Raw genomic sequence first — 18,856 nt, 5'->3', positions numbered from 1 at the left:
TTAATTTATCTTAAATTAATTACATTTGCTTTATCTGAGAAGTCGTAAAAAAAAACTATCTTTATTTCAATTAAAAAAATTATTGTGTTGAGTCGTAATATTTTTCAAATAAGCGAAATGGAACTTTTGCTCCATTTACATATGTACCTCGTTATCCCGTTAATCACAATATTACGGGACATTTTCATAAAGTATTCTAAAATGCGAGCAGAAAAGTTAAGCTTTACACATTATACGTTATCCGGAAATAAAAGCATGCGATATATGCTAAAAAGCGCAGACGGTACTGTAACATCACTAAAAAGTAAAAAAATTAGACGAAATGTGATAACAACTGCGTGGATTTGCTCAATGTTGGTAAAATATATTTTTCCTGACTAAAACATTATTTGCAATCATCCATAAGAAAAATACAGTAGATATGCGTATACTCCTAAAAACTGTCTACAAGTTCGACTAACAATAAAACAAATTTTCGCGCTATAATTAATTTCTTTGAGTGCAATATATTTAAACTTTAACAAACGTTTTACATGTCGTTTTCAGAAAATATTCCTAATAACTTTACACGTTTTTTAATTGTGTGCTGTAGTTACATAAACTTGATAAATATGATTCATATCATGCTTTGCTATTCCAACCCAGGGGATTAACAAATAATCGATCGTTGTTCTCTGCTCGCATTTCAAGCGATGAAAATAAAAACATTACTCCGCTCAACACTGTATGAAATAAATAATAATACTTTAATAAAATGCAAAAATAAACTAAAGAATACAATATATATATACACACACACACACACACACACACACACACACACACACACACACACAATTAATCGCCAACTTTTTTATTCGACGTACTCGATATAAAAATTGCTCGTGAGGTATTCCAAAGAAATTTTTCTTTTCAACAACTAATTTTTTGTCCAATTTTGTAACACAATTTTTATAGCAGTATTATATTTTGATAATAATACTTTATGTTGAATTTTTCTCTTATCTAAATTATATCAAGGTTTTATTTCAGAATGTTTAAAAAATAAATTGTATTACCCACAAGCAATTCTGAATCTTTGAAAAAGATTTCATTTGAAATCTTAAGAAATATCAATACTTCAAAGATACTAGAAGGTTTGCGGGCCATCGCCGTGTTTTTGTTGTCCATTACTAATGCCAACGTTTCGTGAACCTTGCCGTTCACTTCATCAGGGCGAGGAGCCCTGATACAGTATCAGTACACTCCTCGCCCTGATGAAGTGAACGACAAGATTTACGAAACGTTGGCATTAGTAATGGACAAAAACATGGCGAAAACCCACAAACCTTCTGAGTTACGTTCCAAAATTCAACTCTGTCAACTCGAGTATCATTTTATCCTGTTGGTCACCGAATGTTGAATAAAGATAAAAGATACTCGGAGTTGACAGAGTCAAGTTTTGGTTGACAGAGTCAACGCACCCCTGGTATCTTTAAAGATAACAGCCGTAAAAGCTAAAAAAGCGATATCAATATTTCGTTAGAAATTAAATTAAGTACAAAGTAAATGAAAAAATATTCTACTTTGTAACACTTGTGTATTCGGATGCATATACAATATATCGCGCTTCGCAGGAACGTTCCTGGTTTCGCATTTTATTCAGAAGTTTTGGAAGTTCCTAATAAAGCACCCGTGTCGCCGTAAATTGCAACACTTTCCCGGTATTAGATCGAGAGATTGGACACGGTTGTGTACGTTAAATGCGTGTTGATTGAGATTTACTGGCAGGATGGGTATGTGTCGTTTTCTACAACAGGGTAACAATCTGTCTCGGATAAAACGGAGAGTCTGTTGATTGAAAATTTCATGGCTGCGAGTTGTGTGTTACATTAAACTTTTATCGTGGCCGCGCGTTAAAAGCGCTGTTCAGCGTGCGCGAAATCAACGTATTGCCAACAATCTTTTCGCAAATTTCCTGGTGTACACGACAAAATTAAAGGATGTAAAGCAACGACAGGTTATAATCGAAAGTATACACTATGCGTAACACATTGACGACGGGTTCATTTATCCGTGAAAATCGATCAAATCAAGTTTTTCCGTTGGCATCTATCGCGAGTTGATAAGCTCATAATGAGATAAAACGATCATCGTTCGTGCGAAACTATTTAAATAACTCGTTAAGCTCCCTCTACCTCGTGATATTATCGCTCTGGCGAAATGACAGAATTGTCGTTCGATTTAAATTACAAAGGTATCGACATTGGATTAATAGATCTATTTTTACCAATTTCTTTTTTATTTCGCGCAAAATTGAGAAATATAACAATATTGAAAGTTGTCGATAAAATTAATTTTTGATATATACGTATATCATATATAGATACAGTTTTTAAATTTGTCATTGATGATAAACGATTATTAAACGTAATTTAACTATTCCAAAGATAAATTTGTTTTATTAATTAAGTTTCATGTCACATAAATATACATAATTATCCATTTTTATCGAGTGAAAAAATTCATGTTTATGACAAAAACGTGATTTTAATAACTAATTTTACTATATACATTCTCCTTACCTATATATTATATATTATTACTCTTGCGATTTCTTAAAAACACGATAGTAACAAAGAAAATAGGAATACACGAATTTTATAAATGCTGGAAATTAAATTGCAATCCATCTCGTTTATATTTGCTACGACATAATCCAAAAATCATCATTTTATAGCTGTTTGCAGAATACATACAAAAATAATATACTACAGTAAGGTAGTTGGCCCAGTAATCGTCTGCACGTTAACCAAAACGTTTGACTTTGCAAATTTATATTTTTCAGATTGAAAAGTAAGTGACTGTTATTTTTTAGATTATTTTAAATCAATTTTTTGTGACGAATAAAAACGTCACTCTAAAATTCTTATACCTACTGTCGTTGTTGAGAAAATCCTTTGTAAAAATTAGAAGGCGCAAATGTACGAGTTATCGCCATGCCGCCATAACGGTTTGCCCAATAATCGTCATGGGTATGTCCCACAAATCGCTATAGTGTTTAACGATCGCATACACGAACGATAGAATGATTCAGACACATAAATTAATATATACATATTATAATTATATATTTTATAATTTTTTATATATTTTTTTTTTTTCAGAACTATTATTATTACAAATTTTCAATAAATATTAATGGCTATTTCAACAGAAAAGAATTGTAAAATTAGTTTTTATTCAAGTAGTGCCGATCTCTGTTCTAGATGTATCAGTTATCGACACAGAAATGATCCAGTGATCAACATCCTTTATTTGCTTGCGTATCTATTTATTAACTCGACTATGCCTATGACGATTACTGGTCCGTAAAATGTCTAGATAATAACAATTACGGATCTAATTTTTTTATTCGGATTTTGGATACATTATTATTCAATTTACAAGAATTTTTTTCGGCCCACTTAGTCCCAGTAATCGACAGATATGGCAATTACTCGAACGACTACGTGCTTCGGTGAACCAGTACTTGCCACGTAAAAAAAAAACCTATGAAATTTGTATGAAACAATAATTCGTGATGGTGTATGTAAAACTGCAATCTCGAATTATAACTTGAAGCTCAATTTACCTCATGCAAGTTGTCAATACTCCAAAATCACGAGATGTCAAACAGTGTATCTTAACCTCACAATGAAGCATTTGATCGAAATCACGCATAGGCTCGGTTGCTGCACATATTCGATTTAATCAATAGTGAATTCATATATTTACGAGTTTCATAATGTAACATAACATTGTAAATACCTCCTTGGAACTAATAAAAATATCAGCAAGCCTCATGATCGACAGAAAGCACTAAAATACGTGTCTTTAATACGTGAACTTGGTGATTACTGATACCCTAACGATTTGTGGGCCAACTACCTTATACATATATAATTACGTTATATATTAAAAATTTCCTCAGTATTTTCGTATGCGATGTTTTTCGACAGTAAGATCCCTGATCCCTTCAAATTCTATATACACAAAAACCACCATCGAACAGCGCATCCGCGCCACTATAAGGAAAGGTCATCGAAAACTTGCGAAAGTCTGGCAATAGCACGCGAAGGCCATTAAATTTGAAATTACCAGGTAATTAATATTCAAGCTGGCCTCGTGCGGGTCGTCCACCGTCGTCACTCGCTTAACCCTGCACCTCTAGGGGCTGAGTCAATACGTAACACAATTACCTGACAAGCGAATGGCGGTTTGCTGCAGCACTTTCCGCGCTCCTGCCGCATCATACCCGACGTTAGCACATCCTCCTCGCTCCATGACGCGTTTCTACGAGGAGAACGACGTGCGTTGCTTTATCGGTGTTTGTTCCTATCGCGGTACCTATGTGTGCGCGCGTGCGCGCGCGCGCGCGGGAATGTTGTTATGCAAGGAACGTGTTTAACTTTAGTGAGCCGCGTAACCATATTGCCCGAATGCATGTGCAGCCGTGCGCCCCGCCAGGAGGACGATATCGCGGGGAATATAGCGGATATAATGGCTGTTGCGAGCACTTACGCTTTAGTGCGTGCGAAACGTCGTCGTTGAGTACCTTAAAGAGCCCTCGGGATGAGCGAACAAATGCAATAATATATCGGAGATAACCGATGGAATACAATGTTTCATAATTGAAATATAATCACCGATTAATACGAATACATTTAATAATTTTCGGATAATTATACGCATTTAGTTATATAACGGAATATTTGATAACATTACGCGTGATTATACACAACATTATACAGACTAAACCGGGAACCAGTCAAAAATGAGTAGTCTAATCGACGTCGAATACCGTCTGATATTTTTATCATCTTCAATCTTATCTTATAATTATTTTTATATTAAATTGGCTAATTACGAATATTTATGTAAGACTTCTATCGTCTTTCGACATTGATTAATCATTTCTGTCTGGGAAACATATCCTCTATATTCTTTAGAGTGGAATCTCACTAAAAATTAAAAATTGAAGATTCTGCCATTTTTTTCAAGAGTGACGGTATTTTTACTTTTTAGAATGAGATTTCACTCCAAAGAATTTAAAGAGTACAGACGACAGTAGTCGTCAGTGAAAGATTTTTCTGTCAAACATTCCATGGAATGTCGTGTGGTTTCCGCTTTTCCTTCACTCGAAGGAACAGCGTAAATAGATCGGTGACTGATATCATTAGCTTAAGTGAAGCTCGAGATACGTACATCGTTATCAGTGCATGCGCATCCACGAAACCACGTTGGTGCCGATATCGCGCACAATGTGCGGTATGATAAATGCGGGTATACAAACGGGCAAAGGCATACGGGAAAATGTACGATGTGAAATAAGATACCGTCTTATAGATGATGCATCAGCCCATATGATCGTCTGACAACGGAAATTAAGTTGCTCGCGGCGTGTGTCAAGTAGTAGGTATATATCGGGTCAGATAAATTCGAACGTGGAACGATAACTCGGCCGCTTCGAGAAACACATTGCGAACGACATTTGGTTATAACTCTAAAATATTGTATGCGAAAGTGTGTGTGTGTCATATTAGTGTCGTGTGACATCGAAAACGTTTCTAGAGATTAAATTAAAGAGACCGTATCATTCGCACTTTCCATTCTTTTTTACAATATGTCCCATACTAAAAATTTCGAATAACCAGAAAAAACGCGATCGATACGCGAGCGGCGTTTCAAATGTGTTAGTGATCGAGCAAGGAACATATCCAGAATAATTAGTCGATATGTCGATATAAATGATTAATATCGAATACTGAGTGATATTTTTATCATCTTTGACCTCATCATAATTCTGATCTTATCAGAAATTTTGTGTTAATATTTAATAATTGCAAATATTTCTATAAAATTTCTGTTATTTTCTGGTCGAGTCTAGGTAGAATTTATGCAAAGTCTGAAAGCAGTTTATTTAATGTATTCGACGTAGAATTGAGCAAAAGATAATAGTTTTATATCTATAAATATTCGCAATTGATTAACATAAAAACAATTATGATAAGATTGAAGATGACAAAAATATTAAGCAAAATCCGACATCGACTATTCGACAGTAATATAACTCGAAAAACGAAGTTTTCCAGAAAATTTTCTATTTCTTTTTTTTCTTTGCAATGTTTTTATTCTTTTTTTGCAAAAAATTGAAAAACGACAATTTTTTTAGTTATATTGTTATAGCAAATGAGCGATGTGGGCTATTATTTAATCAGCAAGTAGCATTGAAAATTCGTATATTTCTTTATTATTATCGACGTTGATTTCGACTAATTATTTCTGACTGAGATATATATCGATTAAAGTTGATCAGATCAGCGTGCATCTGTACATGAGTATCATTCTCGAAAGAGTAAGAGATATACTTGATTCCATTAAACCGTATAAGTTCCATCGGATCAAACGCACGTGCAAGGCATTATACATATAGATTCGATGTGGGAATCTGATTCACTTGTACAGATATCTTGGATAATCGGCGTAAATTGATCGCGAGAAAGATTTTCTGCGTACATTAACAAGTGCAGAGCGCGAAAATATCGATCGGTGGCACCATCGGCGAAAATTTAATTAAATCACACACGTAATTTAACGGATCCAGCTGTCGCTAATAAACTCGGCGCAACAGAAGTGCCGGTCAAAAGTTATAATTACGCGAGATATGGCGAATTTAAATGAATATCGCGAGAAGGGATGCGCACAGATAAACGGATGCCGACGCATAGATGCGCATTTTGTTACACGCCTTTCATTTACATTTTACATTTTAGACACAATCGCGTCCCTGCTCCTCTCTCTACCTCTGTGTGTTCTCTCTCTGTATTAAAATTTGACGTCGCGTCGGTGAGATTAAAGCTAAACCGCAAGCTGGAAAATCACCGGCCCTCTCGGACGAAATCTGACGCACTATACAGCGCGACAGTATCATGACAGCTAGAAGAGCGTCATGATGCTGCACCAGAAAGGAGGAAACTATAGATACGTGCATTGTTGCATAGCGGTCGTGTGTTGTCCTGGACACTATTACCGGTCCAGTATACACATGGATGCACCGCAACGCATGCTACCGCGCGTTCATTCGGGGGTTACACAATATTTCTATCCACGGGTAAAGCTATAGCGCTTTACTCTATCAACGCAGCTGAAAATAATTTTGTTTTTTTCTTTTTTTTAAATTTACTTTCGTAGCCAAAAATATCGTAAATATTACTAGTTATTAAATTTAAATAAAAATATCTAACTAAAGTAAGAAATAATAAAGTTTGTAAGAATTAAATTTAGAAAACAGAATTGTCATCTATAACTGTTATTAAAAAATAACGTTATGTAAAAATAATGTATTGATTTAATAAATTATCGTTTTTCATCACTAATCAGAGAGCTACATTTAATCTAACTAATTAAAGACAGTAATATTTTTATGTTTATTTACACATGGTACATATTTTTCATTTATTTATATACAAAGTGGAGCGCGTAATTCACAATAAAAAAATTAATAATCTACAAAAATTTATTTAAACGATAACCAATATTTATAAAAAAAAAATCAATGTTTATAAATATTAACATAGACAGAACAATCAATAACGGAATAATATGACAGCCAAGTTATATTCAGTTGTACAAGCGTAACTAACAAATTTTCAAAATTAATTTTCTTAAAAACGAAGCACCATATGAAAAAGATGTACATTTTTTTTTCATAAACGATTACTCTCTTTTCGATTGTACGACAAATGACATTCCACTCTATATATCATAGAGTGTATTTTTTTGTATTTATTTGTATATCATATATTTTTTCATTTATCTACGATTTAATCGAAAAGAATGCATCGGTGCAAATAAAGTTCTATTCAAAGTAACGTCAGTATCGATTAATAAATGTTTATACACGTATTCGCAGCAACAGTTAGCGTATTTAGAAATAAATAGACTCACGACGGGTGGAAGGATCACGAGCTTTCGTCAAAGGATAGAGGAAGCTCAGAATGGCCGGCAGTAAAGCAGGTCGTGCAGTAAGGTTGAAGATCTCTGCTACAGGATCAGCGAGCTTTATTCCATAGACCGTTCACCTGTCGTACGCCATGGATACTCACTCTAAGAAGCGGAAATACGTGTGTGACACGAGTGCGCGCGCACGCGTGTGCGTGTATAAGAGACTCGTAGAGGAGGATTACACGATGAAGAGGGTCGAACACTTATTGCACACAATGCTTGACGAACATTAAGTTCGCAGTTGAGCGTTTCTATTGTCATCGTGTTGAATTCGACAATAAACAAATACATCGACCGCCATTCAACGTCTGTATAGAAGATGATGATCTATAAAGCGAGCTCGCAGCAATTGCCTGTATGACCGGGTATGTATGTGAGCGTGTAATACATGAACGAACGTAAGAAGAGAGTATAAGAGAAATTTACGAGGAAACAATTTAATACCTTGATATGTGTATTAAGATGCAGAGATTATATATTATTTATATGTAGATACTACCCAGCAAACAAGCAGACATTAAAAACATTATTTTGGCATCAAAGTGACAAATAATGTCGGCTTATTTGCTGGATATATAGATACATATTTCTCGTGTTTAGTTAATAAAGTCAGTTAAGATTGTTAAAAAATTAAGAAACAATAATGAATTAATTAATTAATAATCTTGACTAGTCTCGTGTTTTGATTTATCTTAAAGTGCTAATTTATCATCCTGAAATTTCAGTTTACGCTGTTTACTCAGGTGTTCTAACAGAATCCTGCATGTACATAATATGTATATAGCTAGGTTACCAAATCCGTATCGCCCTCAGCTTCGTTAAAGCAACAAATGAAGCTCTTTCGGAAATCAATATCGTCATACCATTAGTATAATGCGATTGTGCGGTATTAAATTAAATATCATTTTACGTGCATGTTTAACAAGTCAACATGGAATAATTGCTAATTATTACAGAAAGCATAGTATCCAAATAATCAAACGAGCGTTTCGTGATAACAAAAGAAGATAACAAAGTAGCTTTGAATGAAGGGAACGAAAATCAAACAAGCAAACCTTTAATTTAATCTGATTAATTCTCTTAATACTATCAAAATATTAGAATTCGGAAAATTTTTATTTAATGACGGTAATCATACGTGAATATGATTTGCACGATAAAAGTAAAAGAGAAAAAAGATCATCTATATTTAATCGACCTTCGATATTTTCTATTCTTGACGAATCGACGCTCAATATCGTACAATTTCAAATATCACAAAAAGAAAAAAAGGAAAGTATTATAAAGTACACGACGTGTTCGTTTAACGAAGCACCGAGTCCTGCTTCCTGCCGATACATCCCGCTCTTGTCCAGACAGGCAGATTGAAATTGGACGCAGTGACGCGAATTATTATAATCCCAACCTATACAGCGTTGGCGGCGGCAGTAGGGCCCGGAGGCGTTTTTCGTAGCTCTTGTATCGCGAAGTATGTAATATCGGGTTCCGTCGTTCCCATCTACGAAGCCGGATTTCTCTCCCGGGCTATCGTCCCGGCTGCACGTACGGACGTACACGTCGGGATATATATATCGGCGCTTGCCCGACGTCCAGACGAGCCTTTAGGCGATGAGAAAAGGAGTCGAATCGCCCGCGGAAATGCTCCTACGAAAATCCTATCCGTCCAAATGACACGGAAGGAATGATCGTCGAATGCACGACCGACCGAAAAAGTCAGGAAATCTTGACGCGAGCGAAAAAATCTAAAGGGATTATTATTATAAAATAAATTATTATACTCTGAAAAAAGAGTGATATTACGATAATAGTTATACCAAATATTGAATGAAATAATATTAATTAAATGTTCGGTTAATGATAAGCAAAATTTTGCATTCCCGGATATTTAATAACAAATTAAATAAAATGTACAAATATATGACAATTCTGAGAGTAAATCTAACAGTGAATAAATTGTCACATGCAACATTGTTGTTAATTGTAAATTACAATAAATTTAAATTTGCGCATTAATATACACGTTGGCTCGATTTGATATTTTTCAATTTATTTACTATTGTATTTAGTAAGTATTATCAAATATAATAATGTAACTAACTGGTTGATAATACTTACTATATATGTATAAGAAAATAAAATTATTTTTGGTTATATTAACTGAATATTTGATTGGCATTATTTCACTCAACATTTGATAGCTATTATCAGACTCCTTTTTTCGATGTACAAATGTTCTTCAATATCCTGAATTTCAATGCTTAAATTTTTCAATTTAAATGCAAAATATTTGTCTTTACGTCAATTTTAGCAATACAACTGCATCAGCACGCATCTTTTTCCTCTCTCAGCATACGCATATTCTCTCTTCCTCTCTCTCTCCCTCCGCAATCTTAGATTGTCGAATCGTATATCGCGTACGGAAACATAAATCTGACAGTCGTAGGAATCTATGAACAAAAGTGGAGCCACTTACATGCGCGTAAAGCAGAATTTATGAGAGACGCGGGAATATAAATGCGCGACGTAATAAATTCCCGTCTTGGATGCCGGGATATGTATGAGTAAAAGGTAGAGGAGAAAGGGGAGATGGAGAGAAAAGAGAGCGGTGTAAGGGTGGTTGCGTATAGGAGCGTGTAGGGACATGCAGGAAAATCTTTCTCTCCCGATATGTGAGTCCCGAAGGATACTAACGATACCGTTCAGAGCTTTCATAGACTCCAGGGACACTTTAAGTATACGAACTAAAAGCAACCCCATTACTTTTCCGTCGCTGTCACACAAACGCTAAATAATATTCCACAATGATAGTAATTTTTTACTAATCTATTAATAATAATAATAATAGTAATAATAAACAATAAATTGACGGGCGATTGAGAGCTAGAAATAGGCGCAGTTATTAAATGGGTATTAAATAACAAAAGTATATTCTAAAAAAGATCTTACATTAATTTCGCAAGAAATTTCGCACAAATCAATATCAGACGTTTCGGCTTCATTCGAGCCATCATCAGCGATGTCAAACAATGGATGTGGGCATTATTTGCATCTCAACGATCCAAGCGAGCAGCCGGAAGAGCCTCTTCAATTCCAAATTTTGAGAAGCAACATTGCCAATTAACTGATTGGTCAATGATGGCTCGAATGAAGCCGAAACGTCCGATATTGATTTGTGCTTAATTTCTTGCGAAATTAATGTAAAATCTTTTCTAGAATATATACTTTTGTTACTTATACCCATTTAATAACTGCGCCTATTTCTAGCTCTCAATCGCCCGTCAATTTATTGTTTACTATTATTATTATTAAATATCTCGAGAGCTCAATTCTGTTATATTATTGACTATTAATAATAATCTTGATATAATAATTTTAATAGGTACGAAAAATTATATCCCGCTAAACACAAAATAATACATTACATTAATATTATAATATTTATAATATTATAAATATTATAATACTTCTTTTGACAATATAAATATTATATAAGACGTATTGTACGTAACAATTATATTATTGAATAGGAAATTGCAACATTGAAGTAATGTTACTGTTACTTTATGTTTACTTATATATTGGATGTTTTTATATATGTACCTATATATACATATAAGTATCTACACTGAAAAAAAAATTAATCAATTTTAATAAACATTAGTTCAATACTATGTTAAATCAAATTAACATTTCTTATATCAAATAAATATATCTTTATATTTAATAAATATTTAGTTGGCAGTATATTCAACTAAATATTTATTAAAATTGACTTTTTTTCAGTGTATAAAATGCCAAATACATTTTTTCCCTCTACGTTTATTCGTTTTCTTTAAACCAAGTTTTTAGGATATTTTATAGCGATCGAATTTAAGATCGATTACAAATTTCCTCGCCGTGCCGTTACGTGGCACAATTTTGTCCTGACGGCTTTCCGTGGACCGTATAGAAAATCGAAAGCGCGCGAAGGGTGAGAGGATGCTTGAACTTAATCGCGGCGGCGGGCCCACCCTCGTCTTCGACCCCGTTCAATATCTTAACTACTTTGCCCGACGCGACCTGGCCCCGATTTAGCCGACCGCGTGCGACAACCCCTTCCCTCGCTCCGGTTTCGTCTGTCTAACTTACGACCTCCATCCTATCATCCCCGACGCTATTTGGACCGGCAACTTCGCAGTTCGCGATGAGATGCATGGAAATCGAGCCGCTTTAATAACACCGATAGCTGATAGCAGTCGCAGCATCCCCGATCGAAAAAACCGCCAACTCATCGACGTCTTAAAAAAGGAGACCTCCTTATCTATCCCATCCTTCGTCGTATCGACTCTCTCATCCCTCTTGCTGCGGGGTAAACGACTGCCACGATGGAATCTTTAAAAGTTGGTCATCTGTCGACGTTCGTGACATAAAATGTCACTTTTCTCTGTTAGATTTCTTTATGGATATCATATTTTTTAATTTCATTTACACCGTTGGAAAATTTGTATTAAATTTAATATATTTCACATGTCCCAAATGGTCCACAAAAATTATGTGTTAATTTAGCAAGATAAATATGTTAGAAGGTTACATTACTAATATGTAAAATATTATGTAAAAAAATAAACATAAAAAAGGTAATACACAACAGTTTGTAAACAAACCTCGGAAGCATATTTTTTAGTAAAATTAATATTTATGATATGTTAACACATTTTATTCATTCCTCTTAGAATTTAAGTTTTAAAACACATTTTTATTTGTTCACTTACTCATGTTATTTTGATACTAAGAAATGTTGAATATCAATTTAACATAAACTACTTAAATAACATAATCACATTATGTTAAACTAACACTTGAACATGTTACTAGTTCATGTTACAAGTTTAATACAAAATTTTAACAAGAACTTGAATAGACCGTTTTCAATACAAATATGAAATGTTTTTTTGCTGTGTACGACGATCTTAAGAGAATCGAATCTCGACTGCATTCACCATTGTAATTATTTGCAATTTACTTTTATGTTTGTATTAAAGCCAACTTTTTATTTAAAAAAAGATGAGGTACAAAGGAAATATAAATCAGAATAAAAATGTATATGTTATTGAAGTTCTCCGAACCGATTGACGTCGATTATAATGTCAGTTAAATTAATACTATCGACATAACCGAGAGCTGCTCCTTTAAAGGGAGAGTATGTAATAACGAGTTGCAGAACCGCACAATAATCACAATGCGAATCAGAATTCTCATTTCGCAGTCGCTTTGCCGCGCATTCGATTTAATTGTTCGATATATGCGAGAAACGATTAAAACACCGTAAAACCGCCAAGCTGAAATACCGAATTCACGGTAACACGCACACAGGCATGCGCGTCTGCTCGATTTTCCATAAGGTCGCTGGATCGGCCGAGAACGGAATTGCATCACGTAACCGCTCCCTTGATATTGCACCGCACACCCACGGATTCGATTAATTTTTTACGATCGTCCAATCAGTGGGACGGATGAAACCGCTTGAATTAACCGTTCTATTAGAAGCTTTTTGGTACGGATCGATCGTAGAACGTGATAACGTCTTACGATAAGTCATTCTATCGAAACTACTTGCTTATTACACAATTAAAATACTTCGTTCCTATATGAGATACGTCCTGGCGTAAAATTAAATTAAAATGGAAAATAATTTATTTAATGATAAGTAATATATTACTGTTATCATTACAGTTACAAAATTTTTCGCAAATTTATATAACAATAGAGAACCTAAGCCTCGTTTTTCTTGACAGAAAAATATCATTGCTTATCCAGACAGTACACATGTTCAAAATTAGGACATAACTTTTGATGTCTTATAAAAATATTATTATAAGATATGGTGTCTATTAAAACGTTTTATTTTCGATTTTGACAAGTGTATAATTTGGATTTTATAATTTTTTAAATTGCAGTGAAAGAAAATAATTTAATTTAAAAATAAAATACGTTAAAGGACTATATAAATGTAGCTGGGAAATAAAAGTATGCGGTTACAATTATAAAACTGTTACTACAATTTTCATGGAATAATAATATTGTGAAGCCAGTAAAAAAGATACAAGCCTATTTAGCCATAGGACTACAATAACGATATAGTTCTACTAGTGCCATCTAGCATAGACTCACCGAAAAGTAGCGACAAGAATTATAGAATAACCGATAATGTAGTGCTTCATTCCGATAACTCATTGTTTATATCCATAGATTTATAATCTATTCCCTCTCTTTGTAACCAAATAAACATTATACGCTATTAGTGTATTCAAAATAAATGTATATTTGAAGTTTGGCGAAAGCGAGAAAGAAAATTTTAATATAAGTCTAGTGGAACCAGTGCACAACAAAAAAGCATCTTTTGCGACTGATATCGGCATACGACGTCACCCGGCACGTTGCCCTAAAATTCTGTTGCTACTTTTCAGAGTTTTTGTGATATTAGGATCTGAGGGGAAAAAAAGAGTAAAATATATTGATCATCCTCAAAATACGCTTGTAATAAGGCTATAAAAGATTTGCAATCATGGTATCCAGTAAGTATGCACATACAATATATTATTATTACAATATGTAGTCAGAATTAACATAAATGTTTAACTACTTGTGTTATCGAAATATGTCTGTCTGTTTAGAGTTTACAAATCAAAGCAAGGAGGAACGTATGGTAATAACAATCGGAGAGATAATACAGGAGTTATTAAAGGCACACAATGAAAATCGAAACATTGATCTAAATAAGTTAAAGACGCGAATTTCTTCAAAATATGGCTTGGATTCTTCCCCAAGATTGGTTGATATTATTGCAGCAGTGCCTAGTTATGCTAGAAATATACTTGTACCGAAATTGAAGGCTAAACCTATCAGGACTGCTAGTGGGGTTAGTTTAACTTGCACCATAAGGTCTGCTCTTTGTAACTAGACAAGTGTATCTTTGTACTTAAAATAAAATAGATGATTTAAAATTTGGCAAAAACAAGATAGAAAGTTTTAGTACAATCTAGTGTTGCAACAAAGAACAGACTTTTTGCAAACAATTTTTGCAAACAATTTTTGCAAACAAAAAATAATAGAGCTATTGCAGATTGCTGTTGTAGCAGTAATGTGTAAACCACACAGATGTCCACATATTAATATGACAGGAAATATTTGTGTTTATTGCCCTGGTGGTCCAGATTCTGATTTTGAATATTCAACACAATCGTATACAGGATATGAACCTACATCGATGAGAGCTATACGCGCAAGATATAATCCTTTCTTACAAACTAGACATCGTGTTGAACAGGTAAAGAGCAAGTGCTTCTATTATATCTCAGATAGTTCCAATTTTTCAATATTTATAAATGTATAATCATATATAACTGTACATTATACTTTTAGTTGAAACAGTTGGGTCATAATGTTGATAAGATTGAATTTATTGTTATGGGTGGTACTTTCATGTCTTTGCCAGATGACTATAGAGATTATTTTATACGAAGTTTACACGATGCGCTGTCAGGTCATGTAAGCAATAATGTTGACGAAGCAGTGAGCTATTCGGAACGTAGTACTACAAAATGTATCGGTATCACTATTGAAACTCGACCTGATTATTGTCTCAAGAAGCATCTTTCAGATATGTTACGTTATGGGTATATCTACTTTTTTAAATAGAATATTTGAGATTATAATAAAGTTTATGCAGTTATTTATGATAAAAATTAAAATTCGATAGGTGCACACGTTTAGAAATTGGTGTACAATCAATATATGAAGATGTAGCGCGTGATACTAATAGAGGACATACAGTACATGCTGTATGTGAGAGTTTTCACCTAGCAAAAGATGCTGGATTCAAAGTGATAGCTCACATGATGCCTGATTTACCAAATGTCGATTTGGAACGAGATATCGCCCAGTTTAAAGTAACGTGTTGCTATATGTACAGAACAATGTTAACTTACTCAATTATTTCCTATTAATACTTATAATTTTGTATCAATTTTTAGGAATTCTTCAAAGATCCTGCGTTTCGAGCAGATGGATTAAAAATTTATCCAACATTGGTTATACGTGGCACCGGCTTGTATGAATTATGGAAAACTGGCAGATATAAAAGCTATGCTCCTAGTGTATTAGTCGATCTTATAGCTCGTATTCTAGCTTTGATACCACCATGGACTCGCATTTATCGCGTACAACGCGACATACCTATGCCATTAGTAACGTAATTATAATATTAAATTACACAAGCAAGTAATAGACTTATAATACATAATATTACATATCATGTTTCTTTTTATATAAAATATAGTTCTGGTGTAGAACATGGGAATCTACGTGAGTTAGCTCTAGAAAGAATGAAAGATATGGGCACGGACTGCCGTGATGTTAGAACGCGTGAAGTAGGGATTCAAGAAATACATCACAAAGTGCAACCCTATGAAGTAGAGCTTATTCGACGTGATTACGTAGCGAACGGCGGATGGGAGACATTTCTGTCATACGAAGATCCCTTACAAGATATTCTAATTGGCCTACTCAGATTAAGGAAATGTTCTACCAACACATTCAGGTATAATTTTTATATCGCATCTGCTCTATTTTTTTTTTTTTCAGTAATACTTCACATCATTTAAGTAATACTCATTTTTAATCAAATAGAATTAATATTTACAACACAATTCTTTACACAACTATCTTTTATTTTAAAATAAAATGTTTTACTATTTTAAATAATATCATCTAAATACTTAATCGCTAACTACATTTAAAAATAATAAATTAATGTTGTTAATTAAATTCAATTATTTGCTATAATAATACAAAATATTCTATCTCTCTCTCTCTCTCTATAAACTCTTTAATATATTTTATTATTAATAAAATATATTTTTAAAATATATTTTGATACATAATTTTAGTTCAGTTCAAGAGATATGACTTTTTATCTTGGAACTTGGAAGATGAAATCTTTAGATATATAAATATAACTTAAATATAAATACAAATTAATTTCCGAAATGAGTTATTTGCATATAATATTGTTTACTTTTCTTTTAGGCCAGAATTAAAAGAAAAAACTTCTATAGTAAGAGAGCTTCATGTTTATGGCAGTGTAGTACCTGTTAATGCTCGCGATCCCACAAAGTTTCAACACCAAGGCTTCGGTATTTTATTAATGGAGGAAGCTGAACGAATCGCAAAAGAGGAACATCAATCGCATAAAATTTCCGTAATTTCAGGTATATTATAAATAATGCTTTTACGTGCAAAAACTCTCTTATTTTTATTATTAGATGACCACCATAAACTGATCAAAGATTTAAAAATTAATACTATTTTTGCAGGCGTTGGTACACGTAATTATTATAGAAAATTGGGTTACGAACTTGACGGTCCATACATGTCTAAAATGCTTATATAAGTAATGAAAGTAAATTTTGAGAAAAAGAAATAAAAATATTAGAAAATAATTAATTGGGAAAATAACTTTTCAGGTAATGAAAGAAAGATAGAGATGTAGAATAAATATGTAAATATTACATGTAAGTATTGCCGAAAATTGTAAATTAACGCCCACAAAAAGCTAAATAAATTAACAAAAAAAAAAGAAAATAAATAAAAGTGAAAAAAGAAAAAATTAAAAAAAATAATTAAAAATCCTGTATTCTTTAAAATAAAAATAGAATAAACATAAGTTTCAACATATAAAAGAGTTTTATTCATTGTAATATAATAAGATTTTATGTATCTTCTGAATTAAAATTGATATAATATTTTAATTAATAATAAAAATTAAAAAGAGTGTATTTTGAGATACAATATTTTATATTATCTACTATATATGATAAGTAATATAATTTAATTAACAAACATTAAATTTATTATTTTTTAAGGTAGCTAGCAATTATAAAAATCTTAGAACATGCTATTGCTTTAATAAAAGAATATAAAAACATTATATTTTAAATGTGTTATTAATATTAATTAAATATTCAATTGCAATTAAAGTATTACTTTATTTAAATATAGATGCTATTATTCTCAATTATTTTACTTAAATATTGGATACTTAAAAAATTTGAATTCTTAAAAAGGTTGTAATCCTAGTACACATATACGCATGCATATATGTATGTAATTTTAAACTTTCAATATGCGTAAACCGTTACAAAATTAGAAAATATATGCTTTTCTTATCTACTACTTCAATTTATATTTGAGAAAGATACAATCATTATATTGTTTTATTCATCGCGGCAATGACGAATCATTTATATAATGTAAATATATGTGTATATAATAGTAATATAAAAGAATTTACTGACCGACTTACTAAAACGATGTATTCGGTGATCGCGATATTGGCGGGAATGGACATGAAGAGAATCGATGCCAAGCGCACAAAAACGAACTCTCAATGCTAACCGATATTGAAATTACGACATTAACGGTTACACACGACACTCGATATGTTACGATGACTATACGGCATCCCACCGGAGATACTCGTGATAATTTTTCGTACGCCGGATTATTTCGGACGGTAATAATCGCGGAAAATGCGGAGCGATTTGAATGTGACTTTACGCGACGCGTTCAATATGGCTACGTCTCGATATTCAAGGCCGCAGCACAGACTTTTGCATAACGCATAAGGCATAGTGCATAAGCGAATCAACCAATCAGAGTCCCCATCTCCACTTCTCGTTCTGGGGCTCTATTCTTGAAAAGAAAAGTATGCGAAAGTCTAGGGAAATGCTACAGTATACGTTACGTATACTATAGTATTTCCCTAGACTTTCGTATACGTTTTTTTTTTTTT

The 18,856-nt window shown here is 33.0% G+C and overlaps 1 protein-coding gene across 2 annotated transcripts; it reads left to right on the top strand.

Annotated features, from left to right (window-relative positions):
* Nucleotides 1–14,199: 14,199 nt before the first annotated feature.
* On the top strand, nt 14,200–17,605 carry Elp3 (elongator complex protein 3). Of its 2 annotated transcripts, XM_018516813.1 has the most exons (10): nt 14,200–14,579; nt 14,679–14,923; nt 15,128–15,331; nt 15,427–15,680; nt 15,764–15,953; nt 16,038–16,255; nt 16,343–16,603; nt 17,092–17,273; nt 17,379–17,455; nt 17,529–17,605. In XM_018516813.1, exons 1-9 carry the CDS (start codon nt 14,570–14,572, stop codon nt 17,453–17,455), a joined length of 1,641 nt encoding a protein of 546 aa, XP_018372315.1. In that variant the 5' UTR covers nt 14,200–14,569; the 3' UTR covers nt 17,529–17,605. The 2 variants fall into 2 exon arrangements, with proteins under 2 accessions (XP_018372315.1, XP_018372314.1); XM_018516812.1 differs by having other exon boundaries at nt 17,379–17,605.
* The last annotated feature ends 1,251 nt before the right edge of the window (nt 17,606–18,856 follow it).

The sequence above is a fragment of the Trachymyrmex cornetzi genome, unplaced genomic scaffold (assembly GCF_001594075.2).
Source record: "Trachymyrmex cornetzi isolate Tcor2-1 unplaced genomic scaffold, Tcor1.1 scaffold65, whole genome shotgun sequence".
Lineage (NCBI taxonomy): Eukaryota > Metazoa > Arthropoda > Insecta > Hymenoptera > Formicidae > Trachymyrmex > Trachymyrmex cornetzi.
The sequence above is the reverse complement of the archived record's forward strand: the minus strand, read 5'-3'. Positions and strand labels throughout refer to the sequence as shown.